The 12597-nt window shown below is 36.3% G+C and overlaps 2 protein-coding genes across 3 annotated transcripts; one reads left to right on the top strand and one right to left on the bottom strand.

Annotated features, from left to right (window-relative positions):
• On the top strand, nt 249-2698 carry LOC107642563 (rac-like GTP-binding protein RHO1). The gene is made up of 8 exons (XM_016345957.2): nt 249-400; nt 647-915; nt 1154-1241; nt 1330-1439; nt 1528-1591; nt 1982-2046; nt 2125-2190; nt 2280-2698. The coding sequence occupies exons 2-8, from the start codon at nt 817-819 to the stop codon at nt 2379-2381; spliced, it is 594 nt and encodes a 197-aa protein (XP_016201443.1). The 5' UTR covers nt 249-400; nt 647-816; the 3' UTR covers nt 2382-2698.
• Nucleotides 4421-12386, bottom strand: LOC107642560 (vacuolar protein sorting-associated protein 35A). 2 transcript variants are annotated; one of them, XM_016345954.2, is made up of 21 exons: nt 12044-12386; nt 11808-11904; nt 11530-11653; nt 10895-11080; nt 10429-10516; nt 10191-10247; nt 9996-10085; nt 9771-9893; nt 8914-9048; nt 8690-8806; nt 8167-8406; nt 8008-8073; nt 7786-7875; nt 7302-7391; nt 6549-6638; nt 6218-6286; nt 6055-6135; nt 5806-5913; nt 5620-5723; nt 5215-5328; nt 4421-5139 (listed from the first exon to the last, which is right to left on the bottom strand). In XM_016345954.2, the coding sequence occupies exons 1-21, from the start codon at nt 12131-12133 to the stop codon at nt 4914-4916; spliced, it is 2385 nt and encodes a 794-aa protein (XP_016201440.1). In that variant the 5' UTR covers nt 12134-12386; the 3' UTR covers nt 4421-4913. The 2 variants fall into 2 exon arrangements, with proteins under 2 accessions (XP_016201440.1, XP_020978529.1); XM_021122870.1 differs by lacking the exons at nt 11530-11653; nt 11808-11904; nt 12044-12386 and having other exon boundaries at nt 10191-10326; nt 10895-11007.

Raw genomic sequence — 12597 nt, 5'->3', positions numbered from 1 at the left:
GGATCTCTTTAGTTTGGCCTTTATTATCCACCTACACACATCACCCTTTTTCAATTCGATCTTATTCTTTTCCCTCCATTTTCATTTGAAATAAAATAAGTTTCAAAATGTAATAATTACTAGAAATTAAAAACAAGCAAAATTATGAACTATCCCTGGCCACAAATTCATTTGAGTCCGGCCGGATCCGAAATTTATTCCGATTAAAACGTCATGTTAAAGTTGTAAAAAAGATGACAATTTTTTTATTATTACCAAAATAACTAAATAAATCATTTTTTATTACCAAAAAATAGTAAATAAATAAATAAATAATACAACTCACAAATGCTACGAGTTTGTTGGTGAATTGGGTGAACGAACGAACGCTTCAACTGCAAAATTTATCGGCCAAAAAAACGTTTCGTCTTTTTCTCTTTCTTCACTGTCTCCACCACACCCATTACCGTTTTTAATTCCTTCTCCTCCAAAAGGGTTAGGGTTTCCACATTTCTCCTATTTTCCTTTCTTTTTTTTACCCATTTTACCTAACGATTAGGGTTCGGCATTTTCTTTGTTTTTTGAAAATTTCGTTTTTTCGGTTCATTCATGGAAGCTGCTTCCTCTTCGTCTTTTTGTGAGTGCATTTTGGTTTTGCTCTGCACAGATGCGTAATTGAAGCAGAAGATAAAGAAGTACGTGGAGGAGGAGAAGAAGGTGAAATTGGAGGGAGAGAGAGTGTGTAGTTGTGTGATTCATTGGTTCCTCAGGTGAAAGATCTGAGGCTATCGTTTTTTCGTTTGTTGGAGGGGTTCTGGTGAGAGAGAAGGTGAAAAGATGAGTGCTTCCAAGTTCATTAAGTGCGTAACTGTTGGGGATGGAGCTGTGGGAAAAACATGCTTGCTAATTTCCTACACCAGCAACACCTTCCCAACGGTGATTTCTTCTTCCATGTCTTCAGCATTTTTCTTTGTTTGTTGAAAATTTAGTTTTTGGGTGTATTGGGGTGGTGGTGAAATTTTGAAATTATGAAATTTAGCCATGGAACTTGCCTACTTTTTTATGTATAAAAAATGATGATTTTTTTTGAATGAGTTTAAATATTCCTTTCAAGTGTTTGGATTGGTGATATTTTGTTTGAATGTTATTTACACTGCAATTTGCTTTGGAACAGGATTATGTGCCAACTGTGTTCGACAATTTCAGTGCAAATGTGGTTGTCAACGGAAGCATTGTTAACCTGGGCTTGTGGGATACTGCTGGTAATGTTGCATAATTAAGTTTTTTTAATGTGTGAAATCTGTGATTTGGGAAGTTCTTTCCAGATTTATTGTGTTATTTGGGGAACAGGACAAGAAGATTACAACAGATTGAGACCTTTGAGTTATCGTGGTGCCGATGTGTTCATATTGGCTTTCTCTCTCATAAGCAAGGCTAGTTATGAGAATGTCTCCAAGAAGGTACTTATCTTGCACTGATATTGTGTTCCTTGTGTTTTATTGTGTTTATGAATATTTGTTGATAAAGATGTTCATGTTTCATTTCCAGTGGATTCCAGAGTTGAAGCATTATGCACCTGGTGTCCCCATAATTCTGGTTGGCACGAAGCTCGGTTAGTTTATTACCATCTAATGTGATATTGCTATCGTGATGTTGTGATTTTGTTAGATGCTGCCTTCAAGCATGTTTTTGTATGTTATGTGAATCACAGAGCGTTTAGGATTTGTTTATTTCTTTTTAAATGTATACAGTTTGTGCTATGAACATGATGAAATCGGATGAGAACTTAAACCTCTCATAATGCATACGCAATAGATGTTGACTTCTTTGGAACTTTCGATTATCTGAATGAACCCAGTTATGGTCAATGCTTTGATGTTTCTGGTTGGCTGTTGGTTTCATAACTTTCATTAGTACAGCGTAAATGGAGACAGGTTGGCCCTTTCTCCAAACAAATTCCAAAAAAGTGAGAGTTTCATTTTGTGATTTTGCAATGATGCAGATCTTCGGGATGATAAGCAGTTTTGCATAGACCATCCTGGTGCCGTGCCCATTACCAATGCTCAGGTAAATATTGCTTTTGGTGCTTTTGAATCTTGTTTGGTTATATAACAAATCGAATCTGACACGTGGATCCCCCTAAAGGGTGAGGAGCTTAGGAAGCTGATCAATGCACCAGCTTACATTGAATGTAGTTCTAAAACACAGGAGGTACATAATTTGAATCTTTTTCTGACATTTATTTCCCACTCCTAAGGTTAATATGCTAATTGAGTTTGAAATTGACTTGTGTTTTGCAGAATGTGAAGGCAGTGTTTGATGCAGCCATAAGAGTTGTGCTTCAACCACCAAAGCAGAAGAAAAAGAAGGGTAAAGGACAAAAGGCGTGTTCGATATTGTGATTGGCTAGGTTTAAAGATTTGACAGCCCTATGTTCAACCAACCTGCATTGTCCTGCCCCTCTTCATTTTCATCAATCATTTCTTTTGTTGTTGAAGAAGAGTATGTGGGTGTTCGTCCGACAAATACTCTACATCTCCTTGAGTATAACTTGCTTTGCTTTCTTGGAATTATTGTCAACTCTAATAGTCAAATTTGCATTTTATGATTCCCACCTTTTGATTTTATGTATTCAAAGACTGGAATATCCCACTAAGGATAACGCCTTGTTTGCTTGGATATATATTAATATTTAAATTATTTGTATTTCCACCTCTATAATTCAGTTGCCATCCGGGGAAGACTTAGACTTATGGAGCTCTTTCTTTTTTCTTCTTTTGGGAGTTGTTGAAACTCCACCCAATGCATTGCATGAGAAGTTTCACCCTTTCTTTTTCGATAATAAAAAGAACTCAACACCCTTATTATACCCAAACCATGCCCAAATGTTCAATGTTCAATAGACAATAGTTCAACGAAAATTGCACCAAATAGCTACCACACCTACCTTGATTGGTGATGCAGCTGGGGTTTCTTTACCCTATATTTTTCTTCTTGGGCCTCTAGCCCTTGACATGTTACCAAAAAGAGTATGTAACGTGCACTGAGCAAATTACAAACTCATTTGATGTATTGTGTAGAGGTATCTTTCGTATTATTAGAGACTTGATTACCATCATGGAACATTGGAACCAAACATATAATAGTCGACTGCTAAACTAATCGCCTTCCTTTTATTGTCTTAAGTCTTAACCTACAATTTCATCATACATCTTCGATTGCATTATTATGTTCCTCAATTGAGAACTTTTATTTACTTTATAGAATGAAGTTATTCTTTTACAACATTCATCTACCTTTATTCTTCTCTTTTTCTCTCTCTCTCTCTCTCTCTTCCTTTTGAAATTTAATGGACAAAATCATAAACTAAATTCTTGAGTATATAAGAATACCTCTCCCTCAATTTCTTGTATTATGAACAATCTTAATTTCATGCAGAACTTAACATCCAATCAATCTTATTTATTTATTTATTTTGGTATGATGATCTAATCAAATTCATTATATATTATATTTTATAATCAAAATGTGTCATATGACACTGCTTTAAAAAAATTTAAACATTTTTTCCTTCAAAATTAAAGAATTTTTTTATCCTTTTTATCTCTATTTTTATATCAAAAGAAAAAAAATCCTTTATATATTGATGCAAAAAGAATTGTCCCACGGATTCACACACTAACAACGTCAGTCGACCGTATGCTAACAGACATACCATCGGATTAGCAATCTCATAGATTGCCAATTGACATCTGGACAACGAATTGCCCTTGATTGGAAATGAGAGTAACTAACAACCACCAACTATTGATCGGTTGACGTCGACCTACCGAACGACCATCCCATGACCAATATAGGCCAACCAACCGACCGATCACTGGATAGATTGCCTATTGACAGCAAATTGACACAGTCTGTCGAACAACAAAGCAAATGCACGCTGACTGACCCTATTGACCCAACCATTCGCCGTGCTACCCAGACAGACTGTTCGACCAAAGACCTACCCCTGATCATTTGACAAACTGCCCGCCGATCGACCCAAAATTTTGGTTATTTTAGCTGTTTGTAATTCACGATGTAGAAACTACACCCGTATAGAATGACGTTATTGACAACATTGAATCTCCCTCTACGTATAATTTGATAAAATCTTTAGTATTTATTACAATATCGTTAGATAATAATTCTTTATTTCATAATAAAATTAAAAAACTAGCTCATTTTATTTTTAAAAGAATGCAATTCCGTAATATTATTCCGAGCATAAATACTAGTTTAGTTAGGAGAACTGACAAGAGAGATAAGGTAAGTTTGACATTCACCCAATGACCCAAATACATCCACCATTCTATTCCCCCCACTGGTAAGACAACTAGACAAATAATAATAATAATAGTTTAAAAAAAAAGGAGAAAAGAAAGGAAAAAGAAAAATAAAATTACATTCGACTAAACTTTATTAGCCCATTCCAATACAAACTAGGCAAAGAAGCAAACACTAACAACGGTATGGTATCCAGTCCACCGAAAAAAAAAATAGAATGGTACGGTATCCACAATTCCATAGTGCATAGCGCAAATGACATAAATATGGACAGTAATTCTGAATCTGTAGACTAAACTAGACAACCACGACTTCGTGTAAACCTTTTGCACAACTGGAATAATCTAGCGACTGTACTACGAACTAATTCTCTTAATTGATGTAAGGCCTGAAAAAGGATCAAGCAAAAGTTCAATAACGACTCATTCTCTCATGAGTTACATAGTGCATCTTGATCCTAACTAAATGGCCGAGTGTTTTTGCTGTCAGAAAATATCAGGAACACCAAAACTTGTGGGCCCACAGTTGAAATCGAAAGATAAATGAAAACAATCACTAGACATCCCAAGATCAAATAGTTCCAAATCTAACAGGATCAAACCTGCGCATCAAGCCTTTATGGGTTCATACTTGATGGGTTCATACTTCTCGCCAACTGCACCACCCTTCTGTTTCTGGAATTGTACATATCGCATAGTACTAGCTAAGAAAGCCTCAGCAGCTGGATCTGATGTCGTAGAGTCACTTTGCATTTCGTTCATGATTAACTCAATTAGGCTCTGGATTGAAGCAACGGTGATTTGTGGGTTCCCCTTCTCAAAGAAGTATAGATACCTTGTAAACACACAGCACATCAATATTCCAGCAACAAGAAAGTGACGCGAAGTAAGGTTACAGAAGCAATCTTACTTGTTCAATATCTCAATGAAGAGCATAACTGATCCAGTGCTACCTCGTGCTGCATTGGCCATTTGTTGTGCAGCATTTGCAATTCTTAAAGCCCGCTTGAGGCACAACAAGACTCTGGTCCAAAAATAAGTATGAACATAACAAAAACAATTAAGGAACACAAGATAAATTTATACTAATTTCCATATTTCTCTTCGACCATTCCCCATGGCCAAGTATTGCATGCCTTTGCCACATATTTTGGTTAAAATCAATCTTAACAACTAACTTAGGATGTAAAACACTGAAATTCACCTAAAACTAATTGAGTTCAAATAAACCACCACTGTGAAAAATGCTTAAAAATTTTGAACACAATAATTCATCAGGAGTTCGAAGTCTCCTAGATGTCATATAGAAACACACCTTTCTCCATCTTTCATGTTATCATGATCTTCAACCCAAAACAGATGTGAGCATGCATACACAGCTCGGCACTGATCTGGCTTCTTTAGAAGCTTTGCTGAATACTATCCAATGAAAAGGCACAATAAATTTAATATTTAGTAGAATATATATAAGCATTATTTAAATATCAGTATAAATAATCACCCCTGTGGCCTTGTGAGTTAAAGTATCCCTGTTCTCAACACCAAAGACGTGCATCCTTTGAAGAGTTCCTATTATCAAATGGATACACGTGATCTGCGCTCTTGAATCCTAGTATGACAATGGAAAAGCATAACTAAGCATGGGTATCCCATAAAATGCATCAGTGTGAAAGGTCCTCCTCTGAAATTACCCTAAAGACCAGGGAAAGAAGAGGAATGTGGGGAGGGAATGGAGATAGTTTGGACTTACAGAAATCTCTTCTTCGTATAGAATATAAGCTTGGGTGAAAAACTCGTAAGCAACGGGTTCCAACTCACAGTCATTTGCAGCCTTTTGGAAAGGTAAAACAAAATAATATTAGTATTATAGTTACAAAATACCATTTTGATGTGCTCCAAGAATATTCCAGTACCTCAGCACATTGCAAATACAACTGCAATGCCAATTCCGGCACAGGTATACCGGACAGAGTCTCGATAATCTGAGATAAAAAGAAACAAGTATCAGCGAACCAATTGACCAACTATGAACCCAAAAATATTAACAATTTGAACTTCAACAAAAGGCCAAAGCAGAGAATAGATAAGATGAAAACATCACTCAATTGTAAGGATGATTAGTTGCTGTATGTACTAAAACGCCAACAAATCTCACCCTCGACATTAATAAATTTTCAGTCATATTGTACAACTAGGCTAGCACCAATCATTTTACTTGGTGGGGGGGAGGGGGAGTGGGATTACCTGGTTTAAAAGCTGAAAAATTTTCTTTGGTGTTGTTGATGCATCATCTCCAAAAGGATTTTCTTCTTGGCCTTGCAACTGTCGGACCAACTGCATATATAATACAGTATATATACTGCATTAATTCTTGTATTTGGCTTTGCAAATTAAGGGATAAAAATAAAAAATACAAAATACAAAAACAGCCATTCTCGTGAAGAAAATCAAGAGAGCATGAACTGAAAATTTATAGTTGTCATAGTAATTTGGCATGATTGATATTATGGCTTGTTATGTATGCCACCTAATCAGAATGAGAAATGGAGCTCCCATTATTTCTCATCATCTAGCAATGGAAAGAAAGACAAAAATCACAATTTCTCTTAGATGACAACAACTTGCAGCTTGCTAGGCAGGGCTGCCCCGTTTATCAGAGTTCTCAAATAGAATGCCAATGCCAAATAGACTATCTACAGAAGTGTATACCGCGAGATAAAAAGCCTTAGTAGCATTTTCAGGGCCTCAAAATGATTATCTAATAAAATAAATGAAATGTTACAACCAACCTAAAAATGAAACAACCAAAATGCTCAAGTGATTTGGTTTTTCCACCAGCCATCCTCAACTAGTTCACAACCGCATTATTGTTATCGTTGTGTTTTCGATTTGGTATCTAATCTATGCTATTGTTTACAGCATCATCAATTCATCACGGTTTAAGCAGAAAACAAGGTAAAACAAAAGCAGACAACTAATCAATATGATCAGCCAAACCTTTAACGAACAAAAAACTAGAGGTGGAACAGTGAAAGGCAGCCGTTTTGGTCCTCCAGCCAATATGTGCTTCCTCACAGTTTCTATGATCTGCAATTCAGTGGATAGCTATTATGACACAACATAAAGTAAAAGCTGAACTTTCCACTCACTGATTTCATCTCAAATACCGTTAAAACAAACTATAATAACAGTAAAATACAGATAACAATTTCCACTCACAGGAGCCCAGGAACAGTTATCAACTTATTATAAGGTGAAAAGTTCAACATGACAAACTAACTCGCCACCAGATCCAGCTTGTAAGTAAAAAACTTATTTGAGTACTTGCAAGGGCAAAACCCATGTGCAGCATGAATACAAAAAATACAGTAAGAAGGAAGTGAAATCAGACGAAACTATTAACTGCAGTTAGAAAGATATATGGACTTTCAAGCAGAAAAAATGAGCATAATTATCATCATGCTAATGCATGTATATTCACCTTAAGCATCTCTTCGGGATCATCATTATAAAACATCTGGATTAGGCGGGCAACAGAATTTTGCTCCTCTTTGAAGTCATCTTCGTCCAGCTAAAAGGGAGGAAAGGAGGGATTAAAAAAAATCCAAACTGAGAAAGGATCCAACAAATAAGGATTGTGTTTTCACAATAACCAGGATTTTAAGAAATATCCCTAGATGACTAGCTGTTGAACTTAAATGACCTTGTCGTTTGAGGTCCCATCAGAATCCTTGATAAGCCCCTTTATCAATTCAAACAATGCTTCAACCTAGAATCCAAGCAATGTTGTAATAAGATACTTGCAACAACAACAGCAAAAGAAAGTGAAATGAAAAAAAAAAGACAATTAAATAACCTATACCTTGTCTGAAGTAGAAATGCGAGTTCCATTTTTCATAATGCTTTGAATAATAACAGTTGCCATGACCCTAATAGTTGGAACATCGAGATATTCCAGTACACGAGGATAATTTGAAAGCTTCAAGGCAGTCATAATATCATTATATTTTTCTAATGGAGCACTTAATAGAGCAACAACCTGCTTTGTTGCCTTGCTGTCTTCAATTTTCCCTTTGCCAGAGAGTTTTCTCACACATGCTCCCTAACAAGAGGTACATACAATCAGGACATGACCTTGACAGAATTAAGGATATTTTTTTTTTCTTGTCATGAAAGGAATAGTGTTCTTGCCCATTAAATGCAATAATGCTATTTTATGACAAAATTCAACAAAGATATTGTTTCTTTCATTCTTTTTGTAAGTATTTATATTAGTTATTACCACAAATTAAGGAAATAATGACAATGGCTGAATTTTGATCAAATGAATTTGTAAGAAGAGCAGTTAACATGCATGCACACAACCATTTTGAATGGAAACATACCAGGACTTGATCTGCATAATCAAGTCGATCCGGGTGAACATGAAGAGTGAATGTGAGAAGAGATGAATATAAAGTTACAACTCCAAGAGTGGGCATGTCAGGCTGTGCCTCTATCACCTGCATAACAATGGAAGACCTCATATTTCACAATCAATGAGCCACACGTGTTGGCACTGCATGATGCCAACATCTGACATTTATTAAACCAAAAAGTCCAAATATACCCTGCCAATGGCATTGCTTAATTTGGCAAATGCTTCCACTTGCAAAAATTCTGGCAACACCTCTGCACTTGATGCAGCATAATGTGAAAGCCTTTCCATTAATTGAGACAGTACTGTCTTGATATCAACGGATGGCTATGGGAAAAGATAATTAAGAAAGAAAAATGAAAAAGCAACTTAGTGATGATACATACAGGATTTACACCATAAAATTGTTGTATATATTTTGGATAATGTCATAGTTCTGAACAAGATATACGTTAGCTACTGTTAAGCATTTGCTTAAACATTTCCAATCGATCCAGATAGGGGAGCAACTGTAAACTATTAGATGTAAAATTCATTCATATGCCTACATATTAAAACAATACAGGTAATGTACAATGGTTCCCTGTACCCTAAAGGGGTTAGTGCTCAAGATAAAAGGTACCAACTAGCACTCAGAAAAGGCAGATGCTAATTTACTAAAACAAGTTAACTGGTATTTTTGAGTTCTGTAGACCTGCAAAACATAAATCCTGAAAATAGAATATGATGCAAAATACTTTATTGGCTGTAAGATAATTTGCAAATAAATGCATTAAGAATATCACTAGGTTGGCTTCCATTTGTTGCATATCACATTATTAAGTAAAATTTTGGAGATGCCAAATGAGCTACTCCTCAAGTTACAAGTTGAACAGCATCTACTTACAGAAACATCTGCAGCAGTTTTTAAAAAATTGAGGGTCCACATGTTATTTTGTAGCTGTTTTGTCAAATCTTTCTATGGGTAATCATCTTGCTGATACTTTTTTGGAGATTCTTTGCAACTCTATTTATTGAACAAAACCTCGTGTTTAACCAAGTTCACTAACCTGAAGCTGAGGGCATGCACCCAACAATACATCAAGAGTTTGCAAGTGATACTCATCAGGGAAGACTTGAATTATGCAATCCATCAAGTAAAACTGGGCCAACTCATCTTTGCAATTTACAACCTGTCAAAGATAATCAAGCACAAGGGAAAAAGAAAAATTCAGTTAAAAAGTGAATAATGTCTTTGACAAACAAAATAGAAATAACAAAGCAACAAATAAGACCTGCTCTAATACTCTGGGAAGCACAATATCTTTGTACATATCAAGATCAACACCCTCTATCTGACTGAGAACATGGAGATTCTTCCCAACCTAACAAATAAGGATAAAGAAGCAAGCAAAACCTTCTATAAGCATTTGATCATGTATACAATCCCATTGCAGCCAACTAAACCAGTTACAGGCTTCAGATATTACAAGATCGCGCAGCTCACTCCTTTCTTTCTCCCGTTTCTCCTTCTCCCGGGCAGGCCCCTGCAGACCAGAAAGCCCGACAGCAAGCCTCAACTCAGGGTCAGCTAAGAGTATGAATGATTCACATGCATTACTAAACCTGCGTGACCAGAAATCATGCCCTCATGACATGCAACTATTGTGACAACATGCATGTCCAAACATGAGAGCAGAAACACTCTCTGCAGGCAATTTAACCAACCTGATGTTGCATCCGCACCCAAAGTTTGTTCATTTCTGTGAAATTTTGGAGTACAAACTCTACAGCATCAGATACAGTATCTGCATCCCTACAAATAACAGAGTAGACATTCACGTATCTGGTTCAATCTCAAATCAGTGCAGCATAAAATAAACTGAATGACAACACCATTGCCCCATATCTAAGTAAAACACACACTATTTGAAAGAGAAACAAATAAAAATAAACAAAAAGGAGGACCCAATACTCTAATCACACTAATAGTTAAAATCATCATCAACATCACAAAAGTGCAGGGACCAGTAAGATACTAGTTTAAATTGGATTCAGATTAGACTCTTGTTCTGGATAGAACCAAAAGAAATGACCATGCCAAAAGAGAGCCAACGAACGATCAACTAAATTGCAAACATCATGAAACACCTAGTCTGTTCCTATAACTTCAAAGCTGGAAAAAAATGCTTACCCTTCATACTCAGAACCAATATCCGGCAATTTGTCCCGACTAACTTGAGAAAGATAACTTCTGAGAAAGAGTCCACGAACAGGGTGCTGAATACCACGACACATCTCCACAAGATCCTTTAGAACATCCTTGGCAGGAGCTTCCTTTGATTTGATGTACACAGATCCTACTGTACAGAGGAGATACCTGATCATGATTGTACAATTAAAACATCATATGTGAGAAGCAGATTAATATGAAAGAAATAACGCATAAACCACTGCAACTTCAATACCTAAAACCCTTCTCGTCCAAAACTAATGTGACAGCTTACTAGTACAACACATGTCAAGGCAATAGTCAGAAATTTACTTGCCATTGGTTTTCTTAGCAAGAGAAATTATTTTCACCGTTGTGAAATATCAAACTCAACAACGAGCAATTAGAAGAAATCAGCATTTAAGTATCAGCCGTATTGCACATAACTCAAATTAGTAATTGAAAAAAAAAAAAGTGAAGCTTATCAAATACATAACTAACTAGACATTTTCACGATGGTGACTATAATAGAGAAGATACCATTCGGGAACAATTTCCTATCACAAGCATTTTCTAATAGATGAATGCAAAAACAAGAACTAACAACTGTGACTTACAGTCGAGGCAAAATGTTGCCGGCGTGCTGGACGAGCTCATAGAGATCAATAATGGAGCAACCACGACGAGTCTCTTCCTCGAAGAACATCTCCAGCTTCCTCAACTGATCAAATGCGCGCATGTCTAAAGCCCCACCAAAAAAATTCACAATAGATACGCAAATTACGAACAGCAAAGGTCGCAATAAAAAAATAGCATAACCAATTTCACAATCCAATTATGAAAATAAACAAAAAAATCAAAGAAGTGAAGGGGGATCTGAGAGCGAAAAACTGACAGAGTTCGTAGTACTTGTGAGGAGAAAGCTTGGAAGTCCTGAGCTCGGAGAGCATCTGAGCGGAATACTTGAGAGCATCTCTTAGATTGTTGGAGTCCTGAGATAGAATCGGAATTGGATCCAAAGGAATTGCTATTAATTTGCGAAGAGGCGAATCTGGATTTAGCGTGGAACAGAAGGAAGAAGAAGAAGCGGCAAAGAGAGAGAGAGAGGTTAGGGTTTAAAAGAGTAGTTACCAATGCGCGGTGCATGTAGAAGGAATTCTGCTGAAGGCCAGCGATTCCGGCGGCGAGAAACTTCTCTTCGTCTTCGGTTCCGTCTAACATGGTTAATTTTTTTTTTTCCCTCACTGTGTGCGGCGGCGGCGGCGGTGGCGGTGATGGAGTTTAGGGGAGGAGTGTGGGTTGTTGGATCCCTCTAACTGCCGGTGGAAGGAGTGTGTGCGTGGTAGCTAGTTGTGAGTGTTTGCGTTCCGCTTGGGATGTACGTAATGGAGGATATGCTTCTTCCTCTTGATCTCGCCCTCTTTGACCATTATTAGCTCTTTCGCTTTGAGTTGGGTTAATTTTGGTAAAGAAGAAAACACAGATTAACAATACTCTGATTTTAAAATAATGAATTAAATTGTTTTTTAAAGAAATGATTAATAAGGCATTATTAATTCAGAAAATCTTTATAAAACTATATAATTTTTTAAAATAAGAAAGAAAAATATGAACCAAAATAAATTAGAATATGAACCATCAAAAAATTCCTTTATTGCTTAAACAATTATCTTAATAATAGCTAC

Source organism: Arachis ipaensis, chromosome B05 (assembly GCF_000816755.2).
Source record: "Arachis ipaensis cultivar K30076 chromosome B05, Araip1.1, whole genome shotgun sequence".
Lineage (NCBI taxonomy): Eukaryota > Viridiplantae > Streptophyta > Magnoliopsida > Fabales > Fabaceae > Arachis > Arachis ipaensis.
This window is presented reverse-complemented; position numbering and strand designations above follow the sequence as displayed.

Bases quoted from the DNA above. Each gene is read 5' to 3' on its own strand.
- LOC107642563 (XM_016345957.2), top strand. From the start codon at position 817: ATGAGTGCTTCCAAGTTCATTAAGTGCGTAACTGTTGGGGATGGAGCT. The intron at 1,440-1,527 runs GTACTTATCTTG...TTTCATTTCCAG, and splicing joins ATGAGAATGTCTCCAAGAAG to TGGATTCCAGAGTTGAAGCA. The intron at 1,592-1,981 runs GTTAGTTTATTA...GCAATGATGCAG, and splicing joins TCTGGTTGGCACGAAGCTCG to ATCTTCGGGATGATAAGCAG.
- LOC107642560 (XM_016345954.2), bottom strand. From the start codon at position 12,133: ATGTTAGACGGAACCGAAGACGAAGAGAAGTTTCTCGCCGCCGGAATC. The intron at 8,407-8,689 runs GTATGTTTCCAT...ACCTCTTGTTAG, and splicing joins ATTATGCAGATCAAGTCCTG to GGAGCATGTGTGAGAAAACT. The intron at 7,392-7,785 runs GTGAATATACAT...ACTGAATTGCAG, and splicing joins ATCCCGAAGAGATGCTTAAG to ATCATAGAAACTGTGAGGAA.